We start from the raw sequence: 23,005 nt of genomic DNA, 5'->3' as shown, positions 1-23,005 counted from the left end.
CAGGTAGCACCAAGAAGCTGAGAGCTCTCACAGTAGACCATGATAACCAAACACAGCTCTAGCATGGAGAAAGTGAATATCTGGGTTACTATTCTGTACTCTCTGAGAAGGTGCAGATGGTATGACTGGGAGGAAAGTAAAGTGAAAGTGGTTGACTGCGCACAGTTTAGATGGAGTCTGAGGAGAGCCCATCTGATGTATTCTGTGAAGTTTGGGCCAAAAATAGCAACAGAAAACACCAATGCAAGCTTTCAAAAAGAAGGTAGGACTGATGTTGGACCAATGTTTGCAGAGACTGTGTGGACAAAACTACAAAATGATCAATTACATTGAACAAATAGCCACAGTGAAGACACACAATGGTGCATAACATCCCCAGACATGGTTTAACTTCCATTTGGAAATATTGTAACACATTTTTCAGCAGGATTAAGAGAACATTAAGAGTGCTTTTCAAAAATGAGGGGTTCAGTTATGAAACAGAACAGGATGGAAATTCTCAGCAGGTCCAGTAATCACAGTGAAGACTGAAACAGAGTTAATATTTCAAGTCGTTGGATTTTCATCAGAATAGTGAGTGTATAAACTTCTTCCAGTAAGAATCGTGGACATGTTTCCTTCACTATGAGGGAGCAAGTAAAATACTGCACTATACTGGTAATTAGAGACAATAAGCAGAAGGTAGAAGCTGACTTTAGGTGATGCTACAAAATTGTGAAGCATGTCATCAAGCAAGTCTAAAGGTCAGACAGACACGGTGAGATGTCCCAGTAGAGGATTGTCACATTTGTGTAGCCTACATGTTGAATGCCATTTACACAATTTCTGAGTAATGGCTATATTCGGTATTTGGCAGCAGACAGTTTAAGAGCATCCTTTGATTTCTGTTTTGAATGATACTGAATAACCAGTTCATCAGGATGGTAAGGGAAATTCCAATGACCCAAATCCACGGGGAAGGTTAAAGTGAGAGGTTCAGCAGAATGTTAGACTAAATTCCTATGAATTCATATGTTCTTGAAAAAGAGTGTTGCAGGAGAGGCTTAAACCCTGTGATAGATCTGCATCACTGGGAATAATACAGAATTTGAAAGTCTGAAGTGGTAAATTTTAGCTTCAAAAGGGTCAATGGAAAATCTTATTTACCTCATTCAAAAGCAATGCAAAACAGCTTATCCAGGATTTACAATTTTCACACTTTTCAGATTGGCCTGGGGGAAATAAAACAGTTGCCCCCTATTGGGGAAAAGTCAGTTATGCTGACATTTTAAAGGCTGTGCTGTGTAGGTGTGCATTTACTAATGGACTTTCTCTTAAACTTATGCATGTGAAAAGAAACGGCTCTGTTGAAAAGATTTTCAGTTCCTTTCAAAAGGGGGAATTTCAGATACTTAAGTGACTTCCCAACTGGGAAGTCTTGTGGTTTGCTCTAGTTCTGGTCTATGGCTGCAAATGCAGCAAATCTGAAAACAAAATAAATGATAAAAAATACACAAGTAATTTTTAACTTTGAAATTTTGACAAGAAGCCTCACCAAAACATTTACAGAACTAAATTCTGGCATGATTTCAATAGTGGTTACAAAATTCTGGCTTTAGTTTAGTTTAGACAGCACGGAAAGAGACATTTCGGCACATCAGGTCCACGCTGACCAGCGATCCCCGCACACTTACCTACTTATACTGGGTCAATTTACAATTATACCAAGCCAATTAACCTACAAACCTGTACGTCTTTGGAGTGTGGGAGGAAACCGGAGAAAACCCACGCAGGTCATGGGGAGAATATACAAACTCCGTACAGTAGTCAGGATCAAACCTGGGTCCCTGGTGTTGTAAAGCAGGAACTCTACAGCTGTACCGCCCTGTAGGCTTGTACACTTGAATTTCTTTTGTATTACAACACTTAAATATACAGCTTTCTGACAGAACAAAGAATCTACCAGTTGAGAAACACGAATAAAATTATTGCCATCTCATAAAAACTCACATTTATTCACATAATGAAATTCTATTGACTTTCTGTAGTGAAATCAGATTTAAGAGTCAGATTACAATCAGCAACCATTATTATATGTGTACTTTTACTGTAAACAATGTAGGACTACTTTCTACCCTGCTTCAGACAATGTCAGCTTTTAAGTCACTTGGTTTACATTTGAGAAACTGGATTCACACACTTCCACAATTTACCAAATCAAAAATGTTTTGGACAAGGTTCTATCAAAATTAGATAGAGCTCTAGGGGCTAGCGGAATCAAGGGATATGGGGAGAAGGCAGGCACGGGTTATGGATTGTGGATGATCAGAATGAATGGCGGTGCTGGTTCAAAGGGCCAAATGGCCTCCTCCTGCACCTATTTTCTATGTTTCTATGTAAAATGTTATTATGTTGTATTTTCTTAACTTACTTTCAAATTCTTGATGGTTTCTTGCCAATCCATGGATGCAATCTGTGCAACTGCTGCAGGAATTATTGCCAATGCCTTGTTTGCATTCTCCTTCATTATTTTGAGAACCATTTCCACAGTTACCTGTAGTTTTAAATTTAAATGGATTATTTGAAGAAAATAATTTACTACATATTCACCATTTCTGGACATAAAACAGAAGTAGGCCAACATTAAATATGTGTTCTTGATGAAAGCAGTTTGTAACTTTCCACCAGATTGTTGCCATCTTTATATTTAATTTCCTTCATCCCCTATCCTGAAAAGTGCCCAACAAGAAAGCACAAACTGCTTGAGTATTATAGGTAGCTGAGTGCATATTTTGTTATAGATATCCCTGTCAACTAACATCATAAACACTTGTAGAGGTGTGGCATTGTGAAAAGCAATAGACGCATTGGGACTTCACTGACTACACCATCTCAATGCTGAACATTTACTTGCCACCTGAAAAGCATGCCAGTGGAATATTATGGATTAGTTTGATTGTACTAAAATGCCTTTTTCTTTATTTCAGAAGGGCTTGCTCAAGCTCCATTTAAGGACTTGGGTACTCATTCATATATAATTTAGCACAATGATGATTCGGTGTTCATTGTTTGGCATCTCATTTGAAAGAAAAAATATGCCAATGTAAGGACCAATCTTCCCCTGTAGTTCAGGAAGAATCAGATAAGCTGAATCATTTGAAGATGGAGCAGATTGTTCTTTTATCTCAATCAATATTTTTCATCTCAGTCAAGCGCAGTAAAAATAATTTGAAAAGGCATTTATTTCTGGTTTGCCCTTTATTGGCAACCTTTGTCGAGTTAGCAGTAGTGAATAATTTTAAGATAATCTTGTTTATGAAGAGAGGCCTTCCTACTATTGGGATAAAGTATTATTTGAATGCCTGCCTTTTCCAACATTTAAACGGAATAATCCAAATTATATAATTTGCATGCTAAATTGTAGAATTCAGTACAGGCAACCCGTTTTGCTGGCGATATGGGGATGCATTCCCAGAATACGCTCCATAATCATTATTTTCCGTAACATGAAGCCACACCCTCTGTGCACAGGTCAATAAACGCGAGTTGAAAAAAAGTGTTTATCTGCTTGCACAATAAAAGCACCACACAATCTCATTTCAACTTACATGGCATGTGCGTAATGGGATCCTGAATGCAGATGGCATGTGCGTAATGGGATCCTGAATGCAGAATGATGTAAAGTAACCACTGGGCTATGTCTTTTTTCTCTGCGTGGTGCTTTGCATGTGTATTTAGACATCAAGAAAACTTTGCTCATCTCTAATGCAGCAGGAGGGAGAAATAAAATCAGGAGTGTGGGGAGAAAATTGAAGGAGAGGGATTGATTGAAAAGATTGCAGTCTGATGAGGAGGAGAGAGGGGGGGGGGGGGGGGGGGGAGAGAGGAGAAGATCACAGGAGAGGATTAGAATGGACCAAAGAGATTCAGGACAATTGGGAAGAAGACTGTGCCACAGACTACATCTTAACAGACAGCAACCTGGTGTTTTAAAAATCAGGTGTTCCTGAACAATGACTCGTAGTGCAAATGCATGCATATTGACATTGAGCATTTAATCGATCTGCGAAGACGTTCTTGGTTAAATAGGTTGCCAACACTCAAACTACTGGAGGGGCACAAGCAACTGTGGCTCTTCAGCGGAGTAAGGAGAGTAAATGAAAAACGCAAAAAAAGATTAATTTGATCCTCCCTTCCCTGCAAAACTACATCCTAAAGATCAGATATCAGTGATAAACTGGTACAGTTTCTGCCTTCAATTGAACATTTCACTGCATTGGCATGACTACATTAAACAATACAGATACCATCTCATTTATTCTGAACCTCCTACACAGCTCCACCAGTATAATACAGAACAAACACAATAGTTTATTGCTAGGTACATCAGGTTTCCTCAACCAAGCATTATGCACCCGCTCCACTCTCTTTGGCACCTAAGTTTAGAAACCGAATAGTTTCTGCTGCGTTTACTATAATCACTCCATTGTAAAGGCCGTGAACTGTGAGAGTTATGGGAGGTGATAAAACAGTTTAGCACAAGAACAGGCCCTTTGGTCCACAATGCATATGCTGAACATGATACCAAGACCAACTCTTATCTGCCTGCACATAATCCATATCCCTCCATTCCCCACGTATCCATATGCCTATTGAGAGTCTCTTAAGTGCCACTATTGTATTTGCCTCAACCACCATCTCTGCCAGTGTGTTCCAGACACTCTCTAACCTTTGTGTGAACAAAGATTTGCACGCCACATCTCCTTTAAATTTCACCCCTCTCATCTTAAAGCTATGGCCTCTAGTATTTGGTATTTTCCATCCTGGGAAGAAAGTACTGTCTACCTTATCTATGCCTCTCCTAATTTTATATACATTTATCAAATCTTCCCACATCCTCTGGCATTCCAGAGCAAACAATACAAATCTGTCCAACCTCACCCTGTAGCTAATACGACCAAATCCAGACATTATTCTTGTAAACCTCCTGTGCACCCTTTCCACAACTTCCACATCCTCCCTGTCATAGAGCGACCAGAACTGCACACAATACTCCACGCGGCCTGTCCAAAGTCCGATAAAATAGTATCATGACTTCCTGGTTTTTAAGTAGCCTAGATGATTTTTTAAAAACTGTTCTGGATGTGTGTGTTTTCCAAGAAAATTAAGACTCATCAGATTCCTGACAGGCCTTGGCAGGAATTTGGGAGAAAAAAACAAACTTGCCAGAAAGTCGCAGGGTTTGATCTAGTCCAGATGCCATAACATGGATGTGGCTAATCCATTATAATTCTAGTCATATTAAACTCCAAAATATTGATGTTGGGAGGAAATGTCAAAGGAAAATTATTAACCACCCTTGTATGGGATAATCTTCATCCCCAGCCTGTGAACATGATTTCATGTTCAAGCCGAGGACAGATTCCCTGTTTGGGGAATTGACAAAGCTGAACAGCATAATCAGTAGCAAACAACCTATGGTTCCCAAGAAGAGCAAGGTGACGTACCTCTATGATTGCTGACCAGTGGCATTCACGTCCATGGTGATGAAGTGCTATGAGAGGTTGGTTGTGGTGCATATCAACATCTACCGAACAAGAACCCTGACCTACTACAATTTGCCTACTGCCATAATAAATCAACAGAGGATGCGATCTGGCTGGCTCTCCACTCTACATTGCACCACTTGGACAATAAAAACACATACACCAGGCTGTTGTTCATAGACTACAGCTTGGCGTTCAACACCATTACCCCTCCAAACTTGTAACCAACCATAGGGGACTGGATCTCAGTGTATTCCTTTGCAACTGGATCCTCAACTTCCTCATTAACAGAATACAATTGGTACGAATTGGCAGCAACACATCCTCCTCGATATCCATCAGCACAGGGGCACCTCAAGGCTGTGTGCTCAGGCCCCTGCTCTACTCACTCGATAGCCAAAACCGTGCAGCTGGACACAGTTCCAACTCCATCTTTAAATTCACTGAATCTTTAAATTCACTGATGACACCACCGTTGTTTAAACAATTACAGATAATGATGAGCCAGAGCATAAGAGGGTGATCGATCATCTGATTGAATGGTGCCAGAACAACAATCTTGCTCTCAAAGCCATTAAACCCAGGAACCAATTGTTGACTTTAGAGGAAGGCCAAGGATTCATAAACCAGTCTTCATCAATGGGTTGGTGGTCGATAGAGTCAACAACAAAGTTCTTGAAGATCTCCAGGAACACATCCCCATTGCAACTCGAGGAATAGCTGAAAGTGATCAATCTCATCAGTATACACTTACAGTGCCCTCCATAATGTTTGGGACAAAGACCCATAATTTATTTATTTGCCTCTGTTCTCCACAATTTGAGATTTGTAAAAGAAAAAAATCACATGTGGTTAAAATTTTACATTGTCAGATTTTATTAAAGGTCATTTTATTACATTTTGGTTTCACCATGTAAAAATTACAGCTGTGTTTATGCATAGTCCCCCCATTTCAGGGCACCACAATGTTTGGGACACATGGCTTCACAGGTGTTTGTAATGCTCAGATGTTTTCAAATGCCTCCTTAATGCAGGTATAAGAGAGCTCTCAGCACCTAATATTTCTTCCAGTCTTTCCACCACCTTTGGAAAGCTTTATTGCTGTTTATCAACATGAGGACCAAGGTTGTGCCAATGAAAGTCAAAGAAGCCATTATGAGATTGAGTAACAAGAATAAAACTGTTCGAGACACCAGCCAAATCTTAGGCTTACCAAAATCAACTGTTTGGAACATCATTAAGAAGAAAGAGAGCAATGGTGAGCTCACTAATCGCAAAGGGACTGGCAGGCCAAGGAAGACCTCCACAGCTGATGACAGAAGAATTCTCTCTCTGAGAAAGAAAAATCCCCAAACACATGTCCGACAGATCAGAAACACTCTTCAGGAATCAGGTGTGGGTTTGTCAATGACCACTGTCTGCAAAAGACTTCATGAACAGGAATACAGAGGTGACACTGCAAGCTGCAAACCACTGGTTTGTCGCAAAAATATGATGGCCAGGTTACAGTTTGCCAAGAAGTACTTAAAACAGCAACCACAGTTCTGGAAAAAGGTCTTGCGGACAGATGAGACAAAGATTAACTTATATCAGAGCGATGGCAAGAGCAAAATATGGAGGAGAGAAGGAACTGCCCAAGATCCAAAGCATACCACCTCATCTGCGAAACACAGTGAGAGGGATGTTATGGCCTGGGCATGTATGGTTGCTGAAGGTCCTGGCTCACTTATCTTCATTGATGATACAACTGCTGATGGTAGTAGCATAATGAATTCGGAAGTGTATAGACACATCCTATCTACTCAAGTTCAAACAAATGCCTCAAAACTCATTGGCCTGCGGTTCATTCTACAGCAAGACAATGATCCCAAACATATTGCTAAAGCAACAAAGGAGTTTTTCAAAGTTAAAAACTGGTCAATTCTTGAGTGGCCAAGTCATTCACCTGATCTGAACCCAATTAAGCATGCCTTTTATATGCTGAAGAGAAAACTGAAGGGGACTAGCCCCGAAAACAAGCATAAGCTGAAGATGGCTACAATACAGGCCTGGCAGAGCATCACCAGAGAAGACACCCAGCAACTGGTGATGTCCATGAATCGCAGACTTCAATCAGTCATTGGATGCAAAGGATATGAAACAAAATACTAAACATGACCACTTCCATTTACATGACATTGCTGTGTCCCAAACATTATGGTGCCCTGAAATTGGGGGACTATGTACACCGATCAGCCAAAACATTATGACCACCTGCCTAATATGCTGTTGGTCCTCCGTGTGCCACCAAAACAGCGTCGATCTGCCGAGGCATGGACTCTACAAGACCCCTGAAGGTGTCCTGTGGTATCTGGCACCAAAACATTAGCAGCAGATCCTTCAAGTCCTGTAAGTTGCGAGGTGGAGCCGCCGTGGATCGGACTTGTCAATCCAGCACATCCCACAGATGGTCAATCGGATTGAGATCTGGAGAATTTGGAGGCCAGGGCAACACTGTGAACACTTCATCATGTTCCTCAAACCATTCCCAAATCATGCGTGCCGCGTGGCAGGGCGCATTATCCTGCTGAAGGAGGCCACTGCCATCCAGGAAAACCATTGCCATGAAGGGGTGTACCTGGTCTGCAACAATGTTTAGGAGGTGACACGTGTCAAATTGACGTCCACATGAATGGCCGGACTCAGGGTTTCTGAGCAGAACATTGGCCAGGGCATCTCATTCCCTTCACCGCCTTGTCGTCTTCCCACAGTCGGTTCGGACCAGACGAGATGGGTATGGATCTTATAGAAACATATAGGATATTATAGAAACATATAAAATTATAAAAGGACTGGACATGCTAGATGCAGGAAAAATGTTCCCAATGTTGGGTGAGTCCAGAACCAGGGGCCACAGAATTAGAATAAGGGGGAGGCCATTTAAAACTGAGCTGAGAAAAAAACTTTTTCACCCAGAGAGTTGTGAATTTGTGGAATTCTCTGGCACAGAGGGCAGTGGAAGCCAAATCACTGGATGGATTTAAGAGAGAGTTAGATAGAGCTCTAGGGGCTAGTGGAATCAAGGGATATGGGGAGAAGGCAGGCACGAGTTATTGATTGGGGACGATCAGCCATGATCACAATGAATGGCGGTGCCGGCTCGAAGGGCCGAATGGTCTCCTCCTGCACCTATTTTCTATGTTTCTATGATAGCCTTCGTTGCCCTCACGCATCGCGCCCAACACCCTGTCGCCAGTTTGTGGTTTGCCCTCCTCGGACCACTGTCGGTAGGTACTCACCACTGCTGACTGGGAGCACCCCACAAGCCTTGCCATTTCAGAGATGCTCTGACCCAGTCATCTGGCCATAACAATTTGGCCCTTGTCAAAGTCGCTCAGGTCTTTACTCCTGCCCATTTCTCCTGCATCCAACACATCAATTTAAAGAATTGACTGTTCACTTGCTGCCTAATATATCCCGCCCCTTGACAGGTGCCATTGTAACAAGATAACCAATATTATTCACTTCACCTGTCAGTGGTCATAATGTTTTGGCTGATCGGTGTATAAACACTGTTGTAATTTCTACATGGTGAAACCAAAATGTATAAAAATACCGTTTCCCTCTCAACCCTATTCTCCTGCCTTCTCCCCATTACCCCTGACACTCGCAGTAATCTTACAGAACCCCCTTCAACGTCCACTAAATCACCAATTTTGGTTTCACTCGTAAAATTATGAACCATGTTAACAACTTTGTCATCCAAATCATTAATACAGATGACAAGCAAACAGTGGACCAAGCACCGATCTCTGTGACACACCACTGGTCACAGGCCTCCAATCTTACATGGGATATAACAATGTAGCCGAGGCTGTTTTACAATGAAATAGAGGTCAGTCTTAATTGCTCTGTGCTCACTGAGTCAGACTTTGACCTTCATTCTCTAAGAAAGCCCTGCTTGGGGAATCTGGCCTGTTGATTACTCCCACCCTGCCCTCACTATCAGTTTCATTCACACTTCCCAACTGCTTCTCATATTCCCTCCACCATAAGGTTTTTGCCTAATCGTGTCTCCAAGAGCCTACAGTTGGAATCACACCCATGACATCCTGCTCAATTTGAGACGCTGAAGGCTTCCCACTTATTCCCATCCAAATCCATCTCTGCCAAATTTGGATCGCTGGACATCTATAATCTGTGGAGCATATAAGGTGCCTTTGTCCATGTTTGCACATTAAGGTTTGCCTCGAGCATGACAGAAGATTTGCTACAAGGCACAATTTCACATGAACCCTATCATACATGTTCTTTGAGGCTATTGGGCATGTGATGTGAAGCAAAGGTTAATTATTAATATAGAGAACCACTGCACTGGCTGACATTCCTACTATTCTGCTCCGTAAAGAGTAAAGACAGATGTGCCAAACCACAAGTGTGATTCAGCAAGTACTGCCTCGTCCAGCAATAAATTCTCCCAGAACCCTGCAAGAACAATATTTGCAGCATTGCCAACAATGTTATATTATACTATAAAATTGCAAATTAAGACATTTCACAGCAGCAGGCCATGCCCTGATTTCCTTATAGTCACCTTTCCCTCCCCAATTAAACCTAAATCTTATCCTCCCAAATAAGCAAGTTCAATGGGTCGCAGTGAATCCAAGCTGTCAACAATACTCGATGGTTCAAAAGCTCAGCTGATATCCGGAAAGCGGAACACTGCCACTATGATTCCGGGGATGACTAAGTCTTTTCTGGCAAGCATTTCACCAGCAGCTAGCTTAGCAAACACTCAGGTACAGGAAGTGAGAAGGATATGGTATCGTTATGAACAGTGAGTTTTAAAAAATCAGCGCCTGGGGACTGATTACCGGGGTCAGTTACAGGAACTGCAGAAACTATCCTTCCCCAGCAAACAAAGCTTGAGTATACTACTCACATTTCACTTATAGTGGACACAAACACATTTTAATTCATTAGATAAATTAGCCAATCACCACTGCAATTAGAACATAGAACAATACATCAATCACAGAAATAGGTCCTTTGGCCTACAATGTCTGTGAAGAACGTAACACCCAGATAAACTAACATCTTCTGCCTGTACACCTCCATTCCCTGCCTATCCTTGAGTTTATCTAAAAGCCTCTTAAACACCACTATTATATCTGCCTCCACCACCACCCCTGGCTGCGTGCCCCAGATACCGACCAACTTCGATGTAAAAAAACCTGCTCCACACATCTCCTTTTATCTCCTTAAATAGTTTTCTTGTACAGCACACTCTTTTTGTAATTTGATATTCCTCCTGCATTAGTTGGGAGCATTCTTGCCTCTGTATTAGGATGGTTTAGGTTCAAGTCCTACTTGAGTATCTTGAGCATAGTATCAGAGGGAGTGCTGTGCTGTTGAAGTTGTGATTATGATTTCCCATCTGGTCTTTTGTGTGTACATGACAAATCCCATAATCTTACGAATGAGCTGGGAATCATCTCCATTGTAGTTTGCTGGACAATAATATTCCCTAAAACAACGTTATTAAAACACCCTGGCTTATTGTTAACGCCTTGTGTTTTCTGGGAGTTTATTGACTGCACAATGACTGTGAAGTTTTCCCACATTACAAACGTGACCAATATTCAGTTATTGGCACTTAACAGCCATCGTATCAAAGCCATCTTGCTACTGGGCTTAGACAAAAATGTATTTTTTAATGCTTCTTAATGTATGAAATTTCCATGCTGGTATTTTTCCCATTCATTCACAGGGTGCCGAAATTGATAGGATTTCCAGTACATATCATCTATCCCCAATCTTCTCCGAATTAACAAAGCAGATAAGAGTCCACCAGATTCGTGGGCCTGGTGTCACATATGGGCTAGGTTAAATCAGCATGTCAGATCTCCTTCCCTGAAGGAATTTGGTGACCGCGTTATTTTTTCCAGCAATTTCGTGGTTAACATTAGAGATCAACTTTAGAAAAATTAATTCCAGCTTTATTTAATTATTTTCATTAAAAATTTTCCCCATCACAATGGGTTTGTAATTTATATCTCTAAATTTAAAATCCAAAAGTTCATTTACAAACTCAGTAGTTTACACACTGAGTGTAATCCATAGGGCCTGGAACACCATAGAACATAGAACACCAAAAATTAATGTTTCTGTGATTAATGTACTATCCGTATTCAACTGCTTGGCTCAAGTGGTGTTTGTCCTTACTAGAATCACTAGTTTGGGTTAAGTTATACCATACTTAGCCCAGATGGTAACTGTAAAACAAATATTGATGTCTATACCCCTCCAAAAACAAACTGCTGGATGAACAGCAGGTCAAACTGCATGTGCAGAGGCAAAAGGATGACCAACGTTATGGGTCGAGACTACATTAGGACATGATGCAGTGTCTCGACCCAAATCGTTGACAATCCTTTTGCTTCCACAGATATTACTTGAACCCATTGAGTTCTTTCAGCATTGTTTTTTACTCCAGTTTCTAGCATCTGAAGTCTCTTGTACCTCCAGTACTCCTTAGTTTAAGGGGTGAAGAGTTGACGGAAATGTTTTTGCTCTTTATCTTTAACCAATCCCTACTGAAAATGAGTGAATAGACATCAGTGCCAGGATCAGATGTGATGCCCTTTGTGATGAGCTGCTTCATACTTATCTGCTGATTTCATGTGAACTATGAGAATTTGGATGAGATAGTGGAACGCTGGCTGTAATAATGGCACAGGACACTTAAATATAAATACCCCCATTAGAAAAAACAGGTTAAAACAAATATATTGCAGCATTTCCTGGGAATGTTACTTCATTTTAGATTCCAACTGATCACTATAATCTATTGCAGTCTATGATGCTGTTCGATTGAGGTCTTAAGTGATAGTTACCAGATTAATGCCCTGATATCATGCTCATTGATTGCAGCACTCCCATTCTTACATTGAGTTTTGTCTCCAAGATCTATCCCCTTTCTTGGGGATCACAAAATGCTGGAGTAACTCAGCAGGTCAGGCAGCATCTCAAGAGAGAAGTGACGTTTCGGGTCGAGACCCTTCTTCAGACTGATGTCGGGGGGGGGGGCGGGACAAAGAAAGGATATAGGTGGAGGCAGGAAGACAGAGGGAGAACTGGGAAGGTGGAGGGGAAGAGAGGGACAGAGGAACTATCTAAAGTTGGTGAAGTCAATGTTCATACCGCTGGGCTGCAAGCTGCCCAGGCGAAATATGAGGTGCTGTTCCTCCAATTTGCAGTGGGCCTCACCATGGCACTGGAGGAGGCCCATGACAGAAAGGTCAGACTGGGAGTGGGAGGGGGAGTTGAAGTGTTCAGCCACTGGGAGATCAGGTTGGTTAAGGCGGACTGAGCGAAGGTGTTGAACGAAACGATCGCCGAGCCTGCGTTTGGTCTCGCCGATGTAGACGTTGACATCTAGAGCAGCGGATACAATAGATGAGGTTGGAGGAGGTGCAGGGGATGGGGCCGGTGTACATCTGGAACAGGGATTGTTCGACGTACCCAACAAAGAGGCAGGCATAGCTAGGGCCCATGCGAGTGCCCATAGCTACGCCTCTGGTTTGGAGAAAGTGAGAGGAGTCAAAGGAGAAGTTGTTAAGGGTGAGAACCAGCTCTGCTAGGCGGAGGAGAGTGTTAGTAGATGGGGATTGGCTGGTTCTACCGTCGAGAAAGAAACGGAGGGCTTCAAGACCATCCTTGTGGAGGATGGAAGTGTAGAGTGACTGGACATCCATGGTAAAGATGAGGGAGTGGTGGCCTGGGAACCGGAAGTTATCAAGGAGACGGAGAGCATGTCTCCTCTGTGATTTCCCCTGCCCTCCTACTCTACGACTCCCCCTCTGTGATTTCCCCTGCCCTCCTACTCTACGACTCCCCCTCTGTGATTTGCCCTTTCTTGGGGATAGAGTTCGCAATGTGAGGGTTTCACAAGGACTAGACACACAGGATTTTCCATTATATATCTCCTAAATGTGCTGCATCATGAAGTGGAATATTTCTTATTAAGTAGCTTGTGAATTTCAATATCCACATCAGAAGATCCCGGGATGAAATATTTTTCCTTTTCATTTCAAAACCTTGTACTGCATTAGTAAACACGCAATAAATAATTTATAAAACAGGATTAAAATAAAATTGCAGTAACAACACAATGATATTTCTGTTGTTTCTGTTTTCTTTTTCTATCACAGGGAAAATCATCACCATGTTTCTCAATTTCCTTCCAGCAACAGTTCAGCTCCTCAAAATGCAGTGTGGATTTGTCCATCAAGAGGTACAATTGGTACAGTCTTCAACTTGTAGCAACTCTAAAAATGCAGGGATTGGAATCAATCACTATGCACACATTCTTCAGCTTTACTTATTTTTTGCCTCTATCAACTACGAAGGAATGTAGAGAATACCTCTCAAATAGAGAAGGCTCTCAGATATTTGTCTCCATTGTATGTATGGCACATAAGCCATATTCTAATGAATAGAGCCACCGCAGTCTGGGGTCAAGCAAGGTTAGACAACGCTAACACTCTATTCAATTTTTAAATGAAAAACCCTAATGAAGGAATATGAAAAACTGAAATAGAGATGTGACTTGTCCACATAAAGTCTGCACTGAGGTCCATCAGTCTTCCATTCATTTGACTTTTCATGATAACTCTCTAAAACAGAATCATACGGTGGGGGCTGGGGGAGGGAACTACAACATCCATTTTAATATTCAGCACATCACTTCACTTTTGAAAACCTTTTGTGCTTGATAACTTTCATTGACCATTTTCTGACTTATTTTCTGTTACTTGCATGAACTGTAAAATGAACACAAGGAGTTATGTATGTTATGAAATGTTTCAGTATCTGGATCCAGATTAAGTCCACCTGCTCATTTAGAAAGCTACTTCTAGACCTAACAATTCTAGAAGAAGTCCTATAGGTTCAGGAATATAAAACAATGGATCTGTTCCAGAACTCATATTATACATGATGCACAGATTTTCTCTGCTCACCATGAACAGTCTGTGTTTGCAATAAGGTTATCTACAGTATAACAGCATTCATTGACCATGTGTTAGTTATACTATGAGAAGATAAGATGCAGACCACATGCAGGCACACTGAAGTGGGATTGAATATTTAACACGAGTCTCGGTCCAGGGGAAGAGAACGAATAGAGAGACAGACTGAACGATGCCTCAGTTTCCCATCACTATTTTATTTACAGGGTTGGAATTAGAATGTCACCCAAACTATTATCCTTTAAAGTGACTGGCTGTGGTTCTCATCAGACAAGCCAAGAAAAGTTTATGGAAAACCACAGCAGGGATAATTGACCCAAGTCAGCAAGTCAAATAGCAGTAACTCTGCCTGGCAGATTATTGATTAATCGATGGAAATAGGACACACTATTATAGACACAATACTAACCGCCTTTTCATTTTCCTTCCAGCAGTCATAGTCAGTCGCCATGGCAAAGCTCACATAGCTGATGCCTGCTTCTTTAGCGAGTACGACTTCTGGAACTGTGGTCATGTTGATGACATCACCACCCCATTGACGGAACATCAGGCTCTCAGCTCGAGAGGAGAAACGGGGTCCTTCAATTGTAACCATGGTTCCCTTTGCATGGTACTTAAAACCCAGCTTCTTCACAACATCTATTAACACCTTGAAATGGAGATTATAAAACAATTAGGAAGCTGAAGATCATCACATCAGCAATGCTGATAAAAGCATCACATTTCGAAAAGTTTCTAACCAATTGTTTGGATATTACCAGCAATTAATACAAATGTATTAATACAAAGGTCGGGCTCCACTTTTAACAGTCTCCATTGTTTATTGAGCTGCAACCCTGAGAACAGGGTAGAGGTTATCACATGGGGTGGATTTTTCTTTGAGATTCCCAGTGGGTAACTGACAAAATGTGTAGGAAGGGACTGCAGATGCTGGTTTAAACCGAAGATAGACACAAAAAGCTGGAGTAACTCAGCAGGACAGGCAGCATCTCTGGAGAGAAGGAATGGGTGACGTTTCAGGTCGACCCTTCTTCAGACTGGTTAGGGGTAAGGGAAACGAGAGAGAGAGATGATGACGTAGAGATAAAGAACAATGAATAAAAGTCATGCAAAAAAGTAACAACGATAAAGGAAACAGACCATTGTTACAGTGCCCTCCATAATGTTTGGGGCAAAGACCCATCATTTATTTATTTGTCTCTGTTCTCCACAATTTGAGATTTGTAATAGAAAAAATCACATGTGGTTAAAGTGCACATTGTCGCATTTTATTAAAGGCCATTTTTATACATTTTGGTTTCACCATGTAGAAATTACAGCTGTGTTTATACATAGTACCCCCATTTCAGGGCACCATAATGTTTGGGACACATGGCTTTACAGGTCTTTGTAATTGCTCAGGTGTGTTTAATTGCCTCCTTAATGCAGGTATAAGAGAGCTCTCAGCACCTAGTCTTTCCTCCAGTCTTTCCATCATCTTTGGAAACTTTTATTGCTGTTTATCAACATGAGAACCAAAGTTGTGCCAATGAAAGTCAAAGAAGCCATTATGAGACTGAGAAACAAGAATAAAACTGAGAGACATCAGCCAAACAGGTTTACCAAAACCAAGTTTGGAACATCATTAAGAAGACAGAGAGCACTGGTGAGCTTATTGATGGCAAAGGGACTGGCAGGCCAAGGAAGACCTCCACAGCTGATGACAGAAGAATTCTCTCTGTAAGAAAAAAAAATCCCTAAATACCTATCCGACAGATCAGAAACACTCTTCAGGAGTCAGGTGTTAATTTGTCAGTGACCACTGTCCGCAGAAGACTTCATGAATTGAAATACAGAGGCTACACTGCAAGATGCAAACCACTGGTTAGCCACAAAAATAGGATGGCCAGGTTATCCAAAGCATACCACCTCATTTGTGAAACACGGTGGTGGGGGGTGTTATGGCCTGGGAATATATGGCTGCTGAAGGTACTGGCTCACTTATCTTCATTGATGATACAACTGCTGATGGTAGTAGCATAATGAATTCTGAAGTGTAAACACACTTCCTATCTGCACAGGTTCAAACAAATGCCTCAAAACGCATTAGCCGCCGGTTCATTCTACAGCAAGACAATGATCCCAAACATACTGCTAAAGCAACAAAGGAGTTTTTCAAAGCTAAAAATGGTCAATTCTTCAGTGGCCAAGTCAATCACCCGATCTGAACCCAATTGAGCATGATTTTTATATGCTGAAGGGAAAACTTAAGGGGACTAGCCCCGAAAACAAGCACAAGCTAAAGATGGCTGCAATACAGGCCTGGCAGAACATCACCAGAGAAGACACCCAGGAACTGGTGACGTCCATGAATCGCAGACTTCAAGCAGTCATTGCATGCAAATAATATGCAACAAAATACTAAACATGACTACTATCATTTACATGACAGTGCGATGTCCCAAACATTATGATGCCCTGAAATGGGGGGACGATGTATAAACACTGCTGTAATTTCTATGTGGTGAAACCAAAATGTATAAAAATAGCCTTTATTAAAATCTGACAATGTGCACTTTAACCATGAGATTTTTTTGTATTACAAATGTCAAATTGTGGAGTACAGAGGCAAACAAATAAATGATGGGTCTTTGTCCCAAACATTATGGAGGGCACTATAGCTGTTTGTTGGGTATACAGCCCAGTGGTATGAATCGCTTGGGCAGCTTACAGACCAGTGGTATGAATATTGATTTATCTCTCTTCAGGTCGCCCCGGCATTCATTCTCCCTCTCTCTTATTCATTCTCTCTCTCTCTTATTCATTCTCTCTCTCTTATTCATTCTCTCTCTCTTTTATTCATTCTCTCTCTCTCTTATTCATTCTCTCTCTCTCTTATTCATTCTCTCTCTCTCTTATTCATTCTCTCTCTCTCTTATTCATTCTCTCTCTTATTCATTCTCTCTCTCTCTCTTATTCATTCTCTCTCTCTCTCTCTCTTATTCATTCTCTCTCTCTCTCTTATTCATTCTCTCTCTCTCTCTCTTATTCTCTCTCTCTCTCTCTCTCTCTCTCTCTCTCTCTCTCTCTCTCTCTCTCTCTCTCTCTCTCTCTCTCTCTCTCTCTCTCTCTCTCTCTCTCTCTCTCTCTCTCTCTCTCTCTCTCTCTCTCTCTCTCTCTCTCTCTCTCTCTCTCTCTCTCTCTCTCTCTCTCTCTCTCTCTCTATCCCTCCCCCACGCAAGTCGCACTACCTTCTCGTTTTACTGCTATGCCACCATGAGCTTTTGAAAGAAAATCCTGAGCCAGCCGTCTGTGCAGGAAAGGGATTGCCTATCTTATTTAGAAGATTATATTGAATAAGCACGATGCCATAGGAGAGTTATTTGCACTATTTCAGATTCAAATTAATGAGACGGCAGGTTATTCACTTGTATGATGCTTACCTCTCTGCTTCTCTTACAGAATGGGTCTTCCATTGAAATGTGACAAATTCCAACTGGGTTGGTTGGACTCCCACCATAAAATGTTTGATGCCTTTTTGTAGTTCTGTAATTGAATGAAACAAAATAACATGGACTTATCAATTTATACAGAAGACATGCAATAATGATAAATAATTGGAAAACAAATATCTTTGCCTCAAATTTAATCGATGTTTTTGAAAGCATGAGATAGACAATTTGTAGTGTTCATAAATATTTCACCCATGAGCGCACCAGTAAAACATTTCGCAGCAGACAAGACCAAAGATAGTGGAGCAGCAAGATGAACCACTCCGTTGAAATCGCCTAATATTGAAGTATAGTATGCAAAGGAGCAGGACATCCGCCATTTTAGTAGGCAAAACCCGCCGCTCGCTATGCCTCTCGCAGTGTAGTGTTGTGGGGGAACAGCATGTGTGTTGATACCATTAAAATGCAGAAATCCAGAACTAAAAAAGGTGGATATTGCACGACTCATAATTAAATTCCCAATTCTCAATACCATTTGCTCTATCATTGGATTGTTCAGCAAATAAAATCCTGATACTGCACAATTCAATATCTAGGTGCTTGCGTCTCTGACAATTATATCGGTCTCATCTTGAAATGAAACACCTACAGTGAACATCAATTAATCATTTTCCAGGATACTATTAAATTTATCTCATGGCCTCAGACCTTAGATGTCCAACCACGTCTTTGACCTTTACACTCCAAGATCTGATCAGCATGAACTTCTTTCCTGAATAGTAATCCAGTAAATCTTCATGCACCATCACTGCCTAGGCAAAGTGAACTTGTCAGAAGCCTGCCTAACTTCTCCTTCAACTCCAGTCATTATCCCTAAAGGATGATGCTGTTGGGACTGACACAGGTCCTAACTATGATGCTGTTGGAACTGACACAGGTCCTAACTATGCCTGTATTTTTGCTGCACACATTGAATTATGTTTGTTCCAGTCCTATTTGGACAGTCTTCCTTAACCTCTTTTTCCGTTTCATTGATGACTCTTAGAGCTGCTTCCGCCCTCGCCTTCATGTTGAGAATTTATTTTAACTTCATTTCAAATTCCCACCCATCTCTTAATTTGCTGGGTACTCCACCTTTTCCTTTTTCTTTCCCTCCCTGGACTTCCCCTACCATCTGTAAGGAAAGCTATAGACTGATGTTTATATTAAGTTTATCCACAACTACTTAAAACAAAATTTTCCTGGATTTCAGTACATTTCTTCAGAGATGCTGTTTGACCCGCTAAGTTATTCCAGCTTTTTGTGTTCATCATGCGTCTCCATTACATTTCTCTGATGATTCAAGCTGGAAAGGGTACAGAGAAGATTTACGAGGACGTTGACAGGAATATAGGATCTGAGCTGTCGGCAGAGGTTGAGTAGGCTGGGACTCTATTCCTTGGAGCACAGGAAGATGAGGGGTGCTTATAGAGGTGTATAAGATCATGAGAGGAATAGATCGGGTAGATGCACAGAGTCTCTTGCCCGGAGTAGGAGAATTGAGGACAAGAGGACATAGGTTTAAGGTGAAGGGGAAATGATTTAATAGGAATCTAAGGCGTAACTTTTTCACACAAAGGGTGGTGGATGTGTGGAACAATCTGCCAGAGGAGGCAGGGACTATCCCAACATTTAAGAAGCAGTTGGATAGGCACATGGATAGGTCACGTTTGGAGGGCTATGGACTAAATGCTGACAGGTGGGACTAGTGTAGCTGGGACATGTTGGTCGGTGTGGGCACGTTGGGCCAAAGGGTCTGTTTTCACTCTAGGACTCTATGATACCACTGTCTGCACCTGAGCATTCAAAACAGTATTTTTCTTCAGACAGGACTCGCCTCTTCATCTTACGCATGTCCACTGTATGGGTCTAACAAATTCAACTCTCACCTCTTCTCCATCTCGTAATGTGATGAGGAACCTCTGACCTCACCTAGTACTTCACTACATTCCGTATTTTCCAAATTACTTCAACTCTGTTTTCTATCTCCAGCACAATTATTAATTACCCCTTTCCCAACCCAGTTTCTGAAACTAATTGGGAACTAAATGGATAGTCAAAGAAAAAAATGGGGCAATTTCAGGACCTTAAGGAGGAACAGGATAAACTTACTAGAAATGGCAGGGAATGAGGGTTTAATGAAAAGGAAAAATTAAAGGGAATTAACTTCAGTTAAAAAAAAAGTGATGGTGAAAAGAGATAACCATAGAACTTGGCTATTATTTTCCAACATCCTAAAGACTATGGAACAGTTATGCAGATTAGAGAGTGGCAAATATAGCCCTAATATTTAAAAAAGGCAGCAAGAACACAGGGGACTACAAGTTAGTTGCCTTAACATCAGCACTAGGAAAAATACTGTATAAGGGATGTGAGTACAGGACATTTAGAAAATATTAATGAGAATAGACAACAGCCACAGGAATTTATGAAAAGAAAACAGTGTTTAGCAAACCTAGTGGAGTTATTTTTGAGGGTATAACTGATAGAATAATTAAGGGAGAACCAGTAGATGTGATGTGTTAGATTTCAGAAGTCTCTAGGTATGGTGGAGTAGCCCACACAGGCCCGTGTTTGGGTCCCAGCTATTCAAAATAGCTGGGGCCCAAATATTGAACTGCATCAATAATTTTGGCGAGGAAATAAAATGTTTCTGAGTTTAGTAACAGAAACCTGGGTGGGACTGTAAATCGATCCAACACACCACAACAAGTTGACAAACAGGTGAGCAATCTGCTGTAGTTGCTCCACTCAATAACCACTCAATCTCTCAATATCCATTTGGAATATTCTCCTCCCAACTGCTCTCCTTATGGCACCAGGCCATATTATACTTTATATATTCTGAAGAAGGGTCTCGACCCGAAACAACACCCATTCCTTCTCTCTAGAGATGCTGCCAGCATTTTATATATATCTTTGATTTAAACCAGCATCAGCAGTTCTTTCCTACACGATATAATACTTTTCCCATTCTATGCTTCTAATTGTGCAGGCGCGCAAATGATGTGTGGGGTTTACGAAAGGGAGACTAAGCAAGGTTATCGTGTGGCTGCGCCTAACGGCTGCGGCTCGCTGGCAGTTTGTTTGTCTTTTTTCCTTTTTTTTTGTTTGTGTGTCGGTGTTGAGATGGTTTTTGTTTCTGTTTTTGGCTGTATATGTGTGGGGGGGGGGGGGGCGGGGCGGGGGGTGGTGGGGTGGGGGAAACCTTTCTTTTATTACGTCTCTTCCCCGGGGCGCAGCTCTGCCGCGGGGCCTTCCATCGCCCGCGGGGCCTTCCATCGCCCGCTGGGCCTTCCATCGCCCGGCGCGGCTCGGCCGCTGGACTTAACATCGCCGGCGCGGCTCGGCCGCGGGACCTAACAGTGCCCGGCGCGGCTCGGCCGCGGGGCCTTCCATCGCCCGGTACGGCCGCGGGACGTTTCAGCGTTCGGTGCGGCTCGGCCGCGGGGCCTTCCATCGCCCGGCGCGGCTCGGCCGCGGAACGGTTCAGCGCCCGGCGCGGCCACGGGGCCTTCCATCGCCAGGCGCGGCTCGGCCGCTGGACTTAACATCGCCGGCGCGGCTTGGCCGCGGGACTTGGCAGCGCCCGGTGCGGCTCGGCCGCGGGGCCTTCCATCCCCTTGCGGGGGCTGTGTGTGTCGGTCGCCTCGGTAGGGGTCGAGCTGCCTGTCCGTGGGCATGGGGGAAGAGAGTGGAAGTTTTGTTGCCTTCCATCACAGTGAGGGGGTGTTTGGAGTCACTGTGATGGATGTTTGTGTTGGGGTCGTGTGTCCTGTGTTCTTTTCTTTTTTTTGTTGTGTTCTGTGACTGCTGTAATTTCGTTCGGTATCTGTACCGAATGACAATAAAGTTCTGTTACTGTTATGTGATTGTCACTCTGAGCTGCTTGTTGCACATCTTTTCTCTCACGATGACCTCTCTGCCTAGCTTTTTGCACTGTTTTGCTGAAGCTAAATGCTAGCTTAATTAACAGTCCTCTTTTGCTCAGAACTGGATTCTCTATTCTGGTTTCAATATGGATTTTAATTAGCAGTCTTGTCTTTCGCCATTACTTTAATTATGCCAGCAGATGTTGAAAATGCAAAATGGGTGTGTTGAATATTTTCCCCTGGAGCATAGGGAGGAAGCACGTTTTCACTCAGGGAAAGGCACCTGGCAGGGAAATTATTACCTTCCCGACAGCCCATTTTCTACCTCTTTTCAGGCTATTGTTTTACCCTTACTGGCTTTATATATTTTCATCGCAGTCCTACCTTATCCTCAACTTCTTCAGATATTTGATGCTCAGTGTCTTAATAGTCCTCAGTGCTGTCCTTGTGTAGGAAAATATCTGCAGATGCTGGTACAAATCGAAGCTATCACAAAATGCTGGAGTAACTCAGGTCAGGCAGCATCTCTGGAGAGAAGGAATGGGTGACATTTTGGGTCGAAACCCTTCTGCAGACTGATGTCAGGGGGGCAGGACAAAGAAAGGATATAGGTGGAGACAGGAAGACAGTGAGAGAACTGGGAAGGGGGAGGGAAAGAGAGGGACAGAGGAACTATCTAAAGTTAGAGAAGTCAATGTTCATACCACTGGGCTGTAAGCTGCCCAAGCGAAATATGAGGTGCTGTTCCTCCAATTTGCGGTGGGCCTCACTATGACACTGGAGGAGGCCCATGACAGAAAGGTCAGACTGGGAGTGGGAGTTGAAGTGTTCAGCCACCGGAACATCAGGTTGGTTAAGGCGGACTGAGCGAAGGTATTGAGCGAAATGTTCGCCGAGCCTGCGTTTGGTCTCGCTGATGTAGAGAAGTTGTCAACTTGTTTCGCTCAACACTTTCGCTCAGTCAGCCTTAACCAACATGATCTCCCGGTGGCTGAGCACTTCAACTCCCCCTCCAAGTCTGACCTTAGTGAGGCACACCGCAAATTGGAGGAACAGCACCTTATATTTCGCTTGGGCAGCTTACAGCCCAGTGGTATGAACATTGACTTCTCTAACTTTAGATAGTT

At 42.4% G+C, this 23,005-nt stretch overlaps 1 protein-coding gene across 5 annotated transcripts in view; it reads right to left on the bottom strand.

The window, feature by feature from the left end:
* Positions 1-23,005, bottom strand: part of mtap (methylthioadenosine phosphorylase) — a 100,664-nt gene that overhangs the window by 5,880 nt on the left and 71,779 nt on the right. For 3 of the 5 annotated variants that reach the window (XM_078396043.1, XM_078396046.1, XM_078396044.1), the window contains 4 exons: positions 17,959-18,061; positions 14,946-15,185; positions 2,411-2,533; positions 1,147-1,236 (listed from right to left, as the gene is read on the bottom strand). In XM_078396043.1, the coding sequence (XP_078252169.1) occupies positions 1,147-1,236; positions 2,411-2,533; positions 14,946-15,185; positions 17,959-18,061 (556 nt within the window). The remainder of the gene's footprint in view (positions 1-1,146; positions 1,237-2,410; positions 2,534-14,945; positions 15,186-17,958; positions 18,062-23,005) is intronic. The other 2 variants (XM_078396047.1, XM_078396048.1) reach the window with 1 other exon arrangement.

This window comes from Rhinoraja longicauda, chromosome 3 (genome assembly GCF_053455715.1).
Source record: "Rhinoraja longicauda isolate Sanriku21f chromosome 3, sRhiLon1.1, whole genome shotgun sequence".
Classification (NCBI taxonomy): Eukaryota; Metazoa; Chordata; class Chondrichthyes; order Rajiformes; family Arhynchobatidae; genus Rhinoraja; species Rhinoraja longicauda.
This window is presented reverse-complemented; position numbering and strand designations above follow the sequence as displayed.